The sequence below is a fragment of the Anomaloglossus baeobatrachus genome, chromosome 10, assembly GCF_048569485.1.
Source record: "Anomaloglossus baeobatrachus isolate aAnoBae1 chromosome 10, aAnoBae1.hap1, whole genome shotgun sequence".
Classification (NCBI taxonomy): domain Eukaryota; kingdom Metazoa; phylum Chordata; class Amphibia; order Anura; family Aromobatidae; genus Anomaloglossus; species Anomaloglossus baeobatrachus.
In genome coordinates, this window is record NC_134362.1 from 205,373,765 (window position 1) to 205,390,612 (window position 16,848).

The following is a 16,848-nucleotide window of genomic DNA, read 5'->3' on the forward strand; positions in this document are numbered from 1 at the left end:
TCCACACCTCCTCAGGTATACACGCTCCTCCACACCTCCCCAGGTATACACGCTCCTCCACACCTCCCCAGGTATACACGCTCCTCCACACCTCCCCAGGTATACACGCTCCTCCACACCTCCCCAGGTATACACGCTCCTCCACACCTCCTCAGGTATACATGCTCCTCCACACCTCCCCAGGTATACACGCTCCTACGCTCCTCCGCACCTCCCCAGGTATACACGCTCCTCCACACCTCCCCAGGTATACACGCTCCTCCACACCTCCCCTGTTCTCCAGGTATACACGCTCCTCCACACCTCCCCAGGTATACACGCTCCTCCACACCTCCCCAGGTATACACGCTCCTCCACACCTCCCCAGGTATACACGCTCCTCCACACCTCCCCAGGTATACACGCTCCTCCACACCTCCCCAGGTATACACGCTCCTCCACACCTCCTCAGGTATACACGCTCCTCCACACCTCCCCAGGTATACACGCTCCTCCACACCTCCCCAGGTATACACGCTCCTCCACACCTCCCCAGGTATACACGCTCCTCCACACCTCCCCAGTTCTCCAGGTATACACGCTCCTCCACACCTCCCCAGGTATACACGCTCCTCCATACCTCCCCAGTTCTCCAGGTATACACGCTCCTCCACACCTCCCCAGTTCCCCAGGTATACACGCTCCTCCACACCTCCCCAGTTCTCCAGGTATACCCGCTCCTCCACACCTTCCCAGTTCCCCAGGTATACACGCTCCTCCACACCTCCCCAGGTATACACGCTCCTCCACACCTCCCCTGTTCTCCAGGTATACACGCTCCTCCACACCTCCCCTATTCTCCAGGTATACACGCTCCTCCACACCTCCCCTGTTCTCCAGGTATACACGCTCCTCCACACCTCCCCTGTTCTCCAGGTATACACGCTCCTCCACACCTCCCCTGTTCTCCAGGTATACACGCTCCTCCACACCTCCCCAGGTATACACGCTCCTCCACACCTCCCCAGGTATACACGCTCCTCCACACCTCCCCAGTCCTCCAGGTATACCCGCTCCTCCACACCTCCCCAGTCCTCCAGGTATACCCGCTCCTCCGCACCTCCCCAGTTCTCCAGGTATACACGCTCCTCCACACCTCCCCAGGTATACACGCTCCTCCACACCTCCCCAGTTCTCCAGGTATACACGCTCCTCCACACCTCCCCAGGTATACACGCTCCTCCACACCTCCCCAGTTCTCCAGGTATACACGCACCTCCACACCTCCCCAGTTCTCCAGGTATACACGCTCCTCCACACCTCCCCTGTTCTCCAGGTATACACGCTCCTCCACACCTCCCCTGTTCTCCAGGTATACACGCTCTTCTACACCTCCCCAGTTCTCCAGGTATACACGCTCCTCCACACCTCCCCAGTTCTCCAGGTATACACGCTCCTCCACACCTCCCCAGGTATACACGCTCCTCCACACCTCCCCAGGTATACACGCTCCTCCACACCTCCCCAGTCCTCCAGGTATACCCGCTCCTCCACACCTCCCCAGTCCTCCAGGTATACCCGCTCCTCCGCACCTCCCCAGTTCTCCAGGTATACACGCTCCTCCACACCTCCCCAGGTATACACGCTCCTCCACACCTCCCCAGTTCTCCAGGTATACACGCTCCTCCACACCTCCCCAGGTATACACGCTCCTCCACACCTCCCCAGTTCTCCAGGTATACACGCACCTCCACACCTCCCCAGTTCTCCAGGTATACACGCTCTTCTACACCTCCCCAGTTCTCCAGGTATACACGCTCCTCCACACCTCCCCAGTTCTCCAGGTATACACGCTCTTCTACACCTCAGTGCTTCTGTCCTGGCATTCTATTCATGAAGCAGGAGGCTCAGGATGGACAGCGCTCCGGGCAATACATTTCCCTTGCACTTGGCTGCAGTCGTACATCCTCGGCCCCGAAGACTCCAGGACGCTGTGCACCGCGCGCCACTTGTCTGGGTATTTCACAGTGGGATGAGCGGCGGCAGATACCGGGGTCAGGAGCGTCTGTCACCGAATTCTGTACATCACAGGGAACGTTTTATTATATATACTGAAAAAAGTTAACTCCGCGCTCGCACCTGACATTTGGAAATGTCAAGCAGAAGCTCATCGGCAGAGCGATGACGGCCGGAGCAGCGCTCCACAGCAAGACGAGGAGGTGAGCCGCGCTCCACAGCAAGACGAGGAGGTGAGCCGCGCTCCACAGCAAGGCGAGGAGGTGAGCCGCGCTCCACAGCAAGGCGAGGAGGTGAGCCGCGCTCCACAGCAAGGCGAGGAGGTGAGCCGCGCTCCACAGCAAGGCGAGGAGGTGAGCCGCGCTCCACAGCACGACGAGGAGGTGAGCCGCGCTCCCCAGCAAGACGAGGAGGTGAGCCGCGCTCCACAGCAAGACGAGGAGGTGAGCCGCGCTCCCCAGCAAGACGAGGAGGTGAGCCGCGCTCCACAGCACGACGAGGAGGTGAGCCGCGCTCCACAGCAAGACGAGGAGGTGAGCCGCGCTCCACAGCAAGACGAGGAGGTGAGCCGCGCTCCACAGCAAGACGAGGAGGTGAGCCGCGCTCCACAGCAAGACGAGGAGGTGAGCCGCGCTCCCCAGCAAGACGACGAGGTGAGCCGCGCTCCCCAGCAAGACGACGAGGTGAGCCACGCTCCCCAGCAAGACGACGAGGTGAGCCGCGCTCCCCAGCAAGACGACGAGGTGAGCCGCGCTCCCCAGCAAGACGAGGAGGTGAGCCGCGCTCCACAGCAAGACGAGGAGGTGAGCCGCGCTCCCCAGCAAGACGACGAGGTGAGCCGCGCTCCCCAGCAAGACGACGAGGTGAGCCGCGCTCCCCAGCAAGACGACGAGGTGAGCCGCGCTCCCCAGCAAGACGACGAGGTGAGCCGCGCTCCCCAGCAAGACGACGAGGTGAGCCGCGCTCCCCAGCAAGACGACGAGGTGAGCCGCGCTCCCCAGCAAGACGACGAGGTGAGCCGCGCTCCATAGGAAGACGAGGAGGTGAGCCGCGCTCCACAGCAAGACGAGGAGGTGAGCCGCGCTCCACAGCAAGACGAGGAGGTGAGCCGCGCTCCATAGGAAGACGAGGAGGTGAGCCGCGCTCCATAGGAAGACGAGGAGGTGAGCCGCACTTCGCTACATGGGCACATCTGGAAGAATCCAGGGACCACGGGTTATGAGACCCTGCTGCCGCCTGATAGGAACCGAGGCAAACCTTTAGGGGAGGGGTAAACAATGGTACATTTATTTTTTTGAGATGGGGTGGGAGAGAGCGATACGACCCATTACATTGTGTCGCTCTTTGGGGGGGGGGGGGGAGGGGATACAATCCGTTACACTGTGTCACTATTTGGGGGGGGAGAGGGATAAATCCGTTACAGTGTGTCACTATTTGGGGGAGGGGATACAATCCGTTACATTGTGTCACTCTTTGGGGGGGATAAATCCGTTACATTGTGTCACTATTTGGGGAGGGGGGATACAATCCGTTACATTGTGTCGTTCTTTGGGGGGATACAATCCGTTACATTGTGTCGTTATTCGGGGGGAGGGGGATACAATCCGTTGCATTGTGTCACTAACTGTCCACCGAGCCCCGCTTTCTAAGACTTTGCTAATTATCTGCAGGACCAGCGCCACTGCAGCCCACAGGTCATGTCTGGTATTGCAGCTCTGCAGGAGCGGGATTCTTAGGGAAGAACTGGGATTTCAGCTCCGGAGTGACAGCTGCAGCCGTGATCGCTGGTCTTGGCGGGATATATACAATCCCTCCCCCGTCACATACAAATGTACGGCGCAGAGCGAGGTCCAGTGACCGCCAGAACCTAACATTACCTGCCTGTAATCATCCGCCTCTGCCCCCGGGTGCCACCGTCTACTCGTCTAGGAAAGCTGGGTGACATCCAAAATACCGGCCAGTGCAGCTGCCGCGAAGGCTGTCACCCCCCCTCCCCCCTTAGGATGTAGGAGGTGGGCGATGGCCGGACCACCGCAGTCAAAAATCCCATATTAGCCAATTAGGCTGCGATTATAGCTCTTAAAGGGACAGTCACCCAGCTTTCCTCGACTGATGTGAAGTCCGTAGAGCTGGATGACAGCCCGTCACGGCGGCCATATTGGTTGTCAGGCAGCTTTGTCACCGAGCCGGTAAGGGAGAACTATCCGGAATGAATGGAGCCACGTGTGGTCGATTATCCGGACAGCGATGATCCTGATAAATGCATGAAATCCGCCGCCCGCTCTGGCGCTAATTGGCGGAGAATAATAGTCCGATGGCGGCCACCTCCGAGCTACGCAAATGCTAACGAGCCGACAGCTGGCGCCGCGCTCCCTCCGAGCCGCGCTGATTTTATTTTGTTATTGCACTGAATGGAGAAGACATCAAATATTGAAAAGTTCTCGTCTCGGCTCTGAAATCTGCCGCACCAGCTGCCGAACCGCGAGCGAAGACGGCGCCACGAGGCCCGCTCCGCGCAGACTCAGCACAGAGGAGGCTCCGCTCTGCGGCATTATAGCGCCCACATGAGGTGCGGCACCGTACAATGCACAGCAGGAGGGGCATCTGTGAAGAGGAGGGGCCTCAGTTGGAAGGTGGGGCCTGTGTAGAGAGGTGGGGGCCTCTGTAGGAATGAAGGGACCTACGTGGGAAGGTGGGGGGTGCCTGCGTAGGAAGGTGGGGCCTACATGGGAAGGTGGGGGGGTGCGTAAGAAGGTGGGGGCCAACGGGGGAAGGTGGGGGGTGCGTAAGAAGGTGGGGCCTCCATAGTAAGGTGAATGGGCTCCGTGGGAAGGGGCTATAGAAATTGGAGCCTCCATGGGAAGGTGCTACAGAAGATGGGGCCTCCGTAGAAAAGTGGGGAGGGGGGGCCTCCGTAGAAAAGTGGGGAGGGGGGGGGCCTCTGTAGAAAAGTGGGGAGGGGGGGCCTCCGTAGAAAAGTGGGGAGGGGGGCCTCTGTAGAAAAGTGGGGAGGGGGGGGGCCTCTGTAGAAAAGTGGGGGGGGGGGGCCTCTGTAGAAAAGTGGGGGGGGGTCTCCGTAGGAAGGTGAAGGGGCTCCTAGGAAGGTGGGGACTCCATTGTAAGGACGGGCTGAGGCAATGGCTATATTTGCACAGTTCAAAGGGGTAACTTAATGGGATTGCATGAAATCAGGGACTCATGACTGCCTTCTCCTAGCAGCGCTCCCCACTCCAGTCCACGGGCTGTGAATGATTGTGCAGCTGACCCCGGTCACTTCATAAAGGAAAGAGCTGTTAATTCAGAAAAAATAAAAAAAAAAATAAAAATCTCATTTTCCCCGGAGGCCTCATTCACTAAATAAATGCGGCACAAAGGTCTCTCCGCAGAGCGGGCGAGTAATGCATAAACAGCCGCCACCGCAGGGTGCTTTCCTTCTGCTTGTCCTCGCGGTGCGGCCACTCCGGCTCCGCACATAATTGGGAGCGAAGAGCAGCTCTCAGCACGCTAATTGCTGCCAATAGCTCTGCGCAGTGGAGACGAGCTGTGCTGCGCCTGTGCTCTGCACAATGGAGAATAAAAGGAAGGGGACTCCGCCGACAAGCCGGCGCCCAGACGGGGACTCCGCCGACAAGCCGGCGCCCGGACGGGGACTCCGCCGACAAGCCGGCGCCCGGACGGGGACTCCGCCGACAAGCCGGCGCCGGACGGGGACTCCGCCGACAAGCCGGCGCCCGGACGGGGACTCCGCCGACAAGCCGGCGCCCGGACGGGGACTCCGCCGACAAGCCGGCGCCCGGACGGGGACTCCGCCGACAAGCCGGCGCCCGGACGGGGACTCCGCCGACAAGCCGGCGCCCGGACGGGGACGAGCGACTTTGGAGGACTCCTAATGACTTCAATGTAAGCGACACACTTGTATGTTGATGATTTATCCCCCCTTTCCCCAAAATAGATGTAATATAAATATTTTTACTTGCAGTACCAAACTGGGCCACACGGAGTGCTGTTAAATCAAGCCCATCCCTATTAACTAAAGCGCCATTTAGTGGAAAAAACTAACGGGCCAGCAAAAAATAAAAAAAATAAATAAATTTCAGGAGCTTAAAGCAGAGGAAAAATGAAGGTGTGTGACGCAGGATCCATCTGCCCGGAGCCGCACAGCGCAGAGCCGGACAGCGCAGAGCCGGACAGCGCAGAGCCGGACAGCGGAGAGCCGGACAGCGGAGAGCCGGACAGCGCAGAGCCGGACAGCGCAGAGCCGGACAGCGCAGAGCCGGACAGCGGAGATCGGGGGCCGCAGGGTTTCTGTGCGGATTATCAGAGGCAGCTGCACTTCTGGCTGATCGGACCTTCAGCCCGGCTTATCCTATAGCCCAGTAAGCCGGCGTCTATCCGTAATAACCCTATAACTCTACAGCAGGCTTTGCGGGCACTCGTGTAAAGCCACGTATGGATATTTTCTTACACGGCTTAGGGGAAACGTTCGGCCGCTGAAATAATAAGACATCTGGAAAATCTGTGCAAAATAATAAATACACGGCTCCGAGGAAATGTCATCTGTGGCTTTAAGAAGATTAGAAAACTGCTGGGTAATATCATACGCGGAGCGGGGAGCGGAGGAACGGGAAAGGAAAAGAGGGGATCTGTGCAGTGATAGCGGGCGCTCTGCTGACGCGGGGTCCGACCAACGCATGGAATCAGCCGCGCTGTGCAGCACCAGGCGACGGACAACCCCCCAATGGGAGAGACGCTCTGCTGACGCAGGGTCCGACCAACGCATGGAATCAGCCGCACTATGCGCAACGGATAACGGACCACCCCCCAATGGGAGAGGCGCTCTGCTGAAACGCGGGGTCCGACCAACACACGGAATCAGCCGCACTGTGCGGCATCGGCGGCTGACGGACTACGGATCACCCCCCCAATGGGAGAGGCGCTCTGCTGAAACGCGGGGTCCAACCAACACACGAAATCAGCCGCACTGTGCGGCACCGGACGACGGATCACCCCCCCAATGGGAGAAGCGCTCTGCTGATGCGGATACATACGAGACCACTGCAGCCAATCACTGGTCTCTGAACTAATGCTAACAAGTGAGGTACAAGACCACTGCAGCCAATCACTGGCATTGGTAATAAGGCTAGAAAGTAAGGCACAAAAGCACTGCAGCCAATCACTGGCCTTAGCACTAATACTACCAAGTAAGGCACAAGACCACTGCAGCCAATCAATGCCATTGGCACTAATGCTAGCATGTGAGGCTCAAGACCATTGCTGCCAATCACTGATCTCAGCATTAATACTAAAAGGTAAGGTACAAGCCCACTGCAGCCAATCACTGGCCTCGGCATTAATTCATGCAAGTATTGCACAAGACCACTGCAGCCAATCACTGGCCTCGGCATTAATTCATGCAAGTATTGCACAAGACCACTGCAGCCAATCACTAGCCTCGGCATTAATTCATGCAAGTATTGCACAAGACCACTGCAGCCAATCACTGGCCTCGGCATTAATTCATGCAAGTATTGCACAAGACCACTGCAGCCAATCACTGGCCTCGGCATTAATTTTTGCATGCAAGGTACAGGACCACTGCAGCACGAGAATGCTGAAGCCCCTGATTGGTTGCCGCAGACATGTGCTGGCGCGGCAATCATGTCAAAGAGTGGAAGAATGTGGGATTTAATGGGTTAATAGATATTTTACCACATTTTTTGCTTTATGGCAATTCATTAGACTTCTGCACATCCCTTTACCGCGTACAGATGAGAGGTCGGAGGCCACATACCGCGAGGACACAACAGATGAGGAGAAGAGGAGATTACGGAGCGGCTGCCAGCACAGCGCCATAAAGCAGGTGATACTTAATGGGATTAAGCGGATGATGGGTGTAATCCTCATTTAACCCTTACCCTGCCCTGACGCTTAATCGATGCTCCTTAAGTTGTGTTTGACTTGTAGGTTAATTAACCTTCTACCAGTGCGGTGCGGAGGTGCGCGGCGCGGCCGTATGAGAGGTACTATTTATAGCGGCACATTACCCGCCGCTCGCGCCGCAGTCACTGGTCTGACCTTTTTGGTGAATGTCAGAGGTCCGTGCTGAGAAGCCGAGGCCCCGCGTCCTGCGCCGGCCGCTCCATCAATAGCTGCTCTGTATGAACAAGAAGCCTTTACCCCTGATTATAGATTCCCCGCACACATCCCGGGGAAATCCTCCAGCAACAGGCCGAGCAAGAGCACACCACAAGACGAGCAGGAAAACCAACGATTAACCCCTGCACTGCCACCAGGAACGAGGGAGGGAGGGAGACAATGCAACATTAATAATGAATAGTCCCAATAACAGCGGAGAAATGTGCCCAAATACAATGCAAAAAAACGCATAAAGGAACTATTATAATACTGCCCCTATGTACAAGAATATAACTACTATAATACTGCCCCTATGTACAAGACTATAACTGCTATATTACTGCCCCCTATGTACAAGAATATAACTACTATAATACTGCTCCCTATGTACAGGAATATAACTACTATAATACTGTCCCTATGTACAAGAATATAACTACTATAATACTGCTCCTATGTACAAGAATATAACTACTATAATACTGCCCCTATGTACAAGAATATAACTACTATAATACTGCCCCTATGTACAGGAATATAACTACTATAATACTGCCCCTATGTACAAGAATATAACTACTATAATACTGCCCCTATGTACAAGAATATAACTACTATAATACTGCCCCCTATGTACAAGAATATAACTACTATAATACTGCCCCTATGTACAAGAATATAACTACTATAATACTGCCCCTATGTACAAGAATATAACTACTATAATACTGCCCCTATGTACAAGAATATAACTACTATAATACTGCCCCCTATGTACAAGAATATAACTACTATAATACTGCCCCTATGTACAAGAATATAACTACTATAATACTGCCCCTATGTACAAGAATATAACTACTATAATACTGCCCCTATGTACAAGAATATAACTACTATAATACTGCTCCTATGTACAAGAATATAACTACTATAATACTGCTCCTATGTACAAGAATATAACTACTATAATACTGCCCCTATGTACAAGAATATAACTACTATAATACTGTCCCCTATATACAAGAATATAACTACTATAATACTGCTCCTATGTACAAGAATATAACTACTATAATACTGCCCCTATGTACAAGAATATAACTACTATAATACTGCCCCCTATGTACAGGAATATAACTACTATAATACTGTCCCCTATATACAAGAATATAACTACTATAATACTGCCCCTATATACAAGAATATAACTACTATAATACTGCCCCTATGTACAAGAATATAACTACTATAATACTGCTCCCTATGTACAGGAATATAACTACTATAATACTGTCCCCTATATACAAGAATATAACTACTATAATACTGCCCCTATGTACAAGAATATAACTACTATAATACTGCCCCCTATGTACAGGAATATAACTACTATAATACTGTCCCCTATGTACAAGAATATAACTACTATAATACTGCCCCTATGTACAAGAATATAACTACTATAATACTGCCCCCTATGTACAGGAATATAACTACTATAATACTGCCCCTATATACAAGAATATAACTACTATAATACTACCCCCTATGTACAGGAATATAACTACTATAATACTGCCCCTATATACAAGAATATAACTACTATAATACTGCCCCTATATACAAGAATATAATTACTATAATACTGCCCCCTATGTACAAGAATATAACTACTATAATACTGCCCCCTATGTACAAGAATATAACTACTATAATACTGCCCCTATGTACAAGAATATAACTACTATAATACTGCTCCCTATGTACAGGAATATAACTACTATAATACTGTCCCCTATATACAAGAATATAACTACTATAATACTGCCCTTATGTACAAGAATATAACTACTATAATACTGCCCCCTATGTACAGGAATATAACTACTATAATACTGTCCCCTATATACAAGAATATAACTACTATAATACTGCTCCTATATACAAGAATATAACTACTATAATACTGCCCCTATGTACAAGAATATAACTACTATAATACTGCTCCCTATGTACAGGAATATAACTACTATAATACTGTCCCCTATATACAAGAATATAACTACTATAATACTGCCCCTATGCAAGAATATAACTACTATAATACTGCCCCTATGTACAAGAATATAACTACTATAATACTGCCCCCTATGTACAGGAATATAACTACTATAATACTGTCCCCTATGTACAAGAATATAACTACTATAATACTGCCCCTATGTACAAGAATATAACTACTATAATACTGCCCCCTATGTACAGGAATATAACTACTATAATACTGCCCCTATATACAAGAATATAACTACTATAATACTACCCCCTATGTACAGGAATATAACTACTATAATACTGCCCCTATATACAAGAATATAACTACTATAATACTGCCCCTATATACAAGAATATAATTACTATAATACTGCCCCCTATGTACAAGAATATAACTACTATAATACTGCCCCCTATGTACAAGAATATAACTACTATAATACTGCCCCTATGTGCAAGAATATAACTACTATAATACTGCTCCCTATGTACAGGAATATAACTACTATAATACTGTCCCCTATATACAAGAATATAACTACTATAATACTGCCCCTATGTACAAGAATATAACTACTATAATACTGCCCCCTATGTACAGGAATATAACTACTATAATACTGTCCCCTATATACAAGAATATAACTACTATAATACTGCTCCTATATACAAGAATATAACTACTATAATACTGTCCCCTATATACAAGAATATAACTACTATAATACTGCCCCTATGTACAAGAATATAACTACTATAATACTGCCCCCTATGTACAGGAATATAACTACTATAATACTGCCCCCTATGTACAGGAATATAACTACTATAATACTGCTCCTATATACAAGAATATAACTACTATAATACTGCCCCTATGTACAAGAATATAACTACTATAATACTGCCCCCTATGTACAGGAATATAACTACTATAATACTGCCCCTATGTACAAGAATATAACTACTATAATACTGCTCCCTATGTACAGGAATATAACTACTATAATACTGCCCCCTATGTACAAGAATATAACTACTATAATACTGCCCCCTATGTACAAGAATATAACTACTATAATACTGCCCCTATGTACAAGAATATAACTACTATAATACTGCTCCCTATGTACAGGAATATAACTACTATAATACTGTCCCCTATATACAAGAATATAACTACTATAATACTGCCCCCTATGTACAGGAATATAACTACTATAATACTGCCCCCTATGTACAGGAATATAACTACTATAATACTGCTCCTATATACAAGAATATAACTACTATAATACTGCCCCTATGTACAGGAATATAACTAGTATAATACTGCTCCTATGTACAAGAATATAACTAGTATAATACGGCCCCTGTTCGTGGACACATATGTATGGCTGTCCATCACTGAGCTTAGGTGGGCAGTTTGGGGGGGTCCTATAAGCGCACTGTGCACGTTCCCCCTTGTCAATGTAACATCCCAGATGAGGAATTCTTCGCGTGTTCCTGTAAATATTTCATTACGTTCCTTCCTCTCAGCACTTACTCTTTGGCGGTTTTCTGTGCAGCCTCCGGGTACATCAATAACATACGGTGGAAAGCTGCGGAACAGGAATATTGATAACCTCCAGCGCAGAGCAGCCCGCGGACCCCCGACCAGGAACTGTTATAGGTAACACTGCGGGCCCTTCATTTGTCTGGGGGGCTCTCGTTTTTAATTGGGGGCCAAGTCTGGTGTTAACAACCGCCTTAAATAATATTCTCTTTAAAGGGCAACAAGGAAATGTTGACACTTGATAAATGTGGGCGTCAGTGTACGAATAAGAGCAGTTGCACTGGCCCCCCCCCTTCCTGCGTTGCACCCGGCCCCCTAGCGCTGCACCCGGCCCCCCCCTTTGCTGCACCCGGCCCCCCCCCTGTGCTGCACCCGGTCTCCTCGCACTGCACCCGGCCCCCCCCCCTGTGCTGCACCCGGTCTCCTCGCACTGCACCCGCCCCCCCCCCCTGTGCTGCACCTGGTCTCCTCGCACTGCACCCGCCCCCCCCCTGTGCTGCACCCGGTCTCCTCGCACTGCACCCGCCCCCCCCCCCCCTGTGCTGCACCCGGTCTCCTCGCACTGCACCCGCCCCCCCCCTGTGCTGCACCCGGTCTCTTCGCACTGCACCCGGCCCCCCCTGTGCTGCACCCGGTCTCCTCGCACTGCACCCGCCCCCCCCCCCCTGTGCTGCACCCGGTCTCCTCGCACTGCACCCGCCCCCCCCCTGTGCTGCACCCGGTCTCTTCGCACTGCACCCGGCCCCCCCCTGTGCTGCACCCGGTCTCCTCGCACTGCACCCGCCCCCCCCCCTGTGCTGCACCCGGTCTCTTCGCACTGCACCCGGCCCCCCCCTGTGCTGCACCCGGTCTCCTCGCACTGCACCCTGCCCCCCCTGTGCTGCACCCGGTCTCCTCGCACTGCACCCGGCCCCCCTCCTGCTGCACCCGGTCTCCTCGCACTGCACCCGGTCCCACCTCCTGCTGCACCCGGACCCCCCTGCGCTGCACACGATAACTGGATTTATTCCGGATCATTCCTTCAGGAGCGACACACAATGTAATCAGACATGTCGGTGATGAATCCTCTCCGGGGTACAATCGTATCAGGTCTATCTGCACGGCAGGGATCAGTCCATGGACGGCTCCTCTCAGTATCGAAGCCGGCGGCGCGGGGGGGTGGATCATTAATCAAGTGAGGACTTGACGATGAATGATGGCGGGAGTATGAGCCCCCCCAAAATATCCCCCCCACTCCTCTCGAAACCCCTGCTCAGAGGGGATGGTTTTGGAGCCAATTCTCCACTCATTGCTGACAATCATTAGGATGTCAACCCTCCCATGACTCCCCTCCGCCCGGTCGCCCCCAACTCTCCCCTGCTCCCGCCCGCCCTCGAGTGCCCTGCTCCTGGCTGCCCCAGACTCGCCTCTCCCTCTCCACCCCGTCCCCCCAGACTCGCCTCTCCACCCCGTCCCCCCAGACTCGCCTCTCCGCCCCGTCCCCCCAGACTCGCCTCTCCGCCCCGTCCCCCCAGACTCGCCTCTCTGCCCCGGACTCCCCCCGGACTCGCCTCTCCGCCCCGTCCCCCCAGACTCGCCTCTCCGCCCCGGACTCCCCCCCGGACTCCCCCCATTCTTCTCCATTGTCGCCGATGTTTTGGTGGATGAGGCGGAACGTCAGGAGCCGCAGACGCTCGGGGCGGTCACAACTCGGGCCGGCAATTCCTTTTAATCCGACTATTTTACTTGTTCTGTCGCCATGGGCAACATAAAGTGCCAATTTGCGATCAGCGGGTACTTACAGCTCATTATTTTTATGTCTCCTGCAGGCGGTGAGCGGCATCAACCGGAGACAACAGCGGCTGTAACCGGCCGAGGGGGCGACGTGCCCAGAAACAGCCGGGGGCTGCGGGGGGCCCGATGTGCCGCCATGATGAAAAAGCCCAGGATAAGTGGCCGGCGCATCGTGCGGGAGCAGCCGAAGAAAAGCATTAGGGGGCACAAGGAGGTCTGCTGCACGGCGCCCCCTCCGCACCAGCGCCTGCCACAGGGCGCCCCCTCCGCACCAGCGCCTGCCACAGGGCGCCCCCTCCGCACCAGCGCCTGCCACAGGGCGCCCCCTCCGCACCAGCGCCTGCCACAGGGCGCCCCCTCCGCACCAGTACAGAGGGGCCCGTCCTGGCCCTGCAGTATCGCATAGCTCGGTATCCGGAGTCACCGATACGGCGGGTGCTCGTATCACCGGCGCTCTCCGCTGCCGCCGTCTCCCTGTGTTCTGCACGTCAGCAGGTACAGAGCAGAAAATGCCAGCGCAGCACAAACAGAACACGGCGCGGCTCTGCTCCACCGGCCGCGCAGGACAGTGACTGCGGCGGTGACATCTAATGTCGGTAATGAAGCTGCCAGCGAGGACCGCGACGTAAATGATGGAAACATGATTTCTATAATTACCTTCTCCCGGTGTTATGTACCGGCGTCACCCGGGGAGCGCAGCTACAGGCAGAGGGGCCGGGGGCAGGGACAGCGCCACACAACGGGGGGCCACAGGGCCAAAAGTCAGGGGTGCCGAACAAAAGCAAACAGGATTGGAGGGGGCTGCGGAAATCATACCCCAATAAAGTGACTGCATCATCACAACTTACACTACACACAACACCGGCCCCCGCTGCAGGTAACACCCCCCCTGTATGATAGCGGGTAACAGCACGTATGTGCAGGGTATATATAATGATTACACGTATATAGCGGGGGGGTGATTACACGTATATAGCGGGGGGGGTGGGTGATTACATGTATATAGCGGGGGAGGTGATTATGTATATAGCGGGGGAGGTGATTATGTATATAGCGGGGGAGGTGATTACACATATAGGGGGGGGTGATTACAGGTATAGCGGGGGGGGGGGTGATTACAGGTATAGCGGGGGGGGGTGTGATTACACGTATAGCGGGGGGGTGATTACACGTATAGCGGGGGGGTGATTACACGTATAGCGGGGTATAGCGGGGGGGGGGTGATTACACGTATAGCGGGGTATAGCGGGGGGGGGTGATTACACGTATAGCGGGGGGGTGATTACACGTATAGCGGGGGGGGGGGGTGATTACACGTATAGCGGGGGGGTGATTACACGTATAGCGGGGTATAGCGGGGGGGGGTGATTACACGTATAGCGGGGGGGGTGATTACACGTATAGCGGGGTATAGCGGGGGGGGTGATTACACGTATAGCGGGGGGGGGTGATTACACGTATAGGGGGGGGGTGATTACACGTATAGCGGGGGGGTGATTACACGTATAGCGGGGGGGGGGGGTGATTACACGTATAGCGGGGTATAGCGGGGGGGGTGATTACACGTATAGCGGAGGGGGGTGATTACACGTATAGCGGGGGGGTGATTACACGTATAGCGGGGGGGGGGTGATTACACGTATAGCGGGGTATAGCGGGGGGGGTGATTACACGTATAGCGGAGGGGGGTGATTACACGTATAGCGGAGGGGGGTGATTACACGTATAGCGGTGTATAGCGGGGGAGGGGGGTGATTACACGTATAGCGGGGGGGGTGATTACACGTATAGCGGGGGGGGGTGATTACACGTATAGCGGGGGGGGGGGGGGTGATTACACGTATAGCGGGGGGGGGGGGGGGTGATTACACGTATAGCGGGGGGGGGGGGTGATTACACGTATAGCGGGGGGGGTGATTACACGTATAGCGGGGGGGTGATTACACGTATAGCGGGGGGGGGTGATAAAACGTATAGCGGGGGGGGTGATTACACGTATAGCGGGGGGGTGATTACACGTATAGCGGGGGGGGGGTGATAAAACGTATAGCGGGGGGGGTGATTACACGTATAGCGGGGGGGTGGTGATAAAACGTATAGCGGGGGGGGTGATTACACGTATAGCGGGGGGTGATTACACGTATAGCGGGGGGGGGGGGGGGTGATTACACGTATAGCGGGGGGGGGGGGGTGATTACACGTATAGCGATTGTATAGCAGGGGGTGATTATATGTAATGTATAGATGTATAGCAGGGGGTGATTACACGTATAGCGGGGGGTGATTACACGTATAGCAATTGTATAGCAGGGGGTGATTATATGTAATGTATAGATGTATAGCGGGGGGTGATTATATGTAATGTATAGATGTATAGCGGGGGGTGATTAGTGCTTTCCGCTCCTGGTTTCTCGCGCCGTCTCACCTGCAGTGAAGTCTCCGGTGAGGTCTATGAAGGCGTGTGAATGGGGCACAGACATGGGGCGCTTCGTATTCAGATTTCCTGTTGTCGTCAGATTCCTGTAAAATAGAAAAAGAAAAGCTGTTCAGTTCCCGATCACCGTCACTTCCAGGATCTCTGCTTGCGGTCAGTGAATTGCTGAAATAACACCTCGCACAGCTGAGGTTTTGTTACACTTCTACCCTATCAAATCCATCAACTCAAAAGTCACCAGCATCACACAACGTTATGTCCAGGAATTAAGGTCAGTGACCGAATCTTCGTGATTTCAGCTCTGAAGGAAAGTGCTCTATATTTTATATAAGCACCGCCTTCCCGGAGAGTGTCTTTACTTGAGGGGGATGTTGTGGTTTTTCTTCACCATGGAAAGCATTCTGTGATCATCCACCACTGGCGATTTCCGGGGACGTCCAGGCCTTTTTCAGTTCCCGGTTCACCGCTTCTGCAGAATGCACCAAACTAGTGATTTGGCCGCTCCTGACATTTCTGATATCTGGATATATTTCTTCTTCATGTTTTTCAGCCTAATGATGGTCGGTTTCTCGTCCTATGACCGCATGTTGTGGATTCACAGCAACAAATGCCGCACCTGGAATCAGCTCCAGACCTTTTACCAGAATAATTGATGGATTAATGGGTGAATCGCCCATGAGCCCAGTAAAGAGCTTCAGAGATAATTGTCCAATTCCTGCTGTTCCCGTGAAAAAGAATCAGCGACAGATTAAAGAGCTGAAATTCCTAAACCCTCCTCCAATTAGGATGTGAATCCCTCGGATTACAGCGGAGAGCCGGCACTTTAAGCCCAGATTGTTATAGAACGGGATCTGGAATGTTTTGGCATTGGGGTGCGTGTGGACCCTCCTCATTACAG

General features: G+C 53.0%; 1 protein-coding gene across 1 annotated transcript in view; it reads right to left on the bottom strand.

Moving 5' to 3' along the window:
* ITFG1 (integrin alpha FG-GAP repeat containing 1) overlaps positions 1-16,848 on the bottom strand; it is a 154,821-nt gene that overhangs the window by 116,832 nt on the left and 21,141 nt on the right. Inside the window, exon 6 of the mRNA XM_075326183.1 lies at positions 15,942-16,036. Coding sequence (XP_075182298.1) covers positions 15,942-16,036 — 95 coding nt within the window. The remainder of the gene's footprint in view (positions 1-15,941; positions 16,037-16,848) is intronic.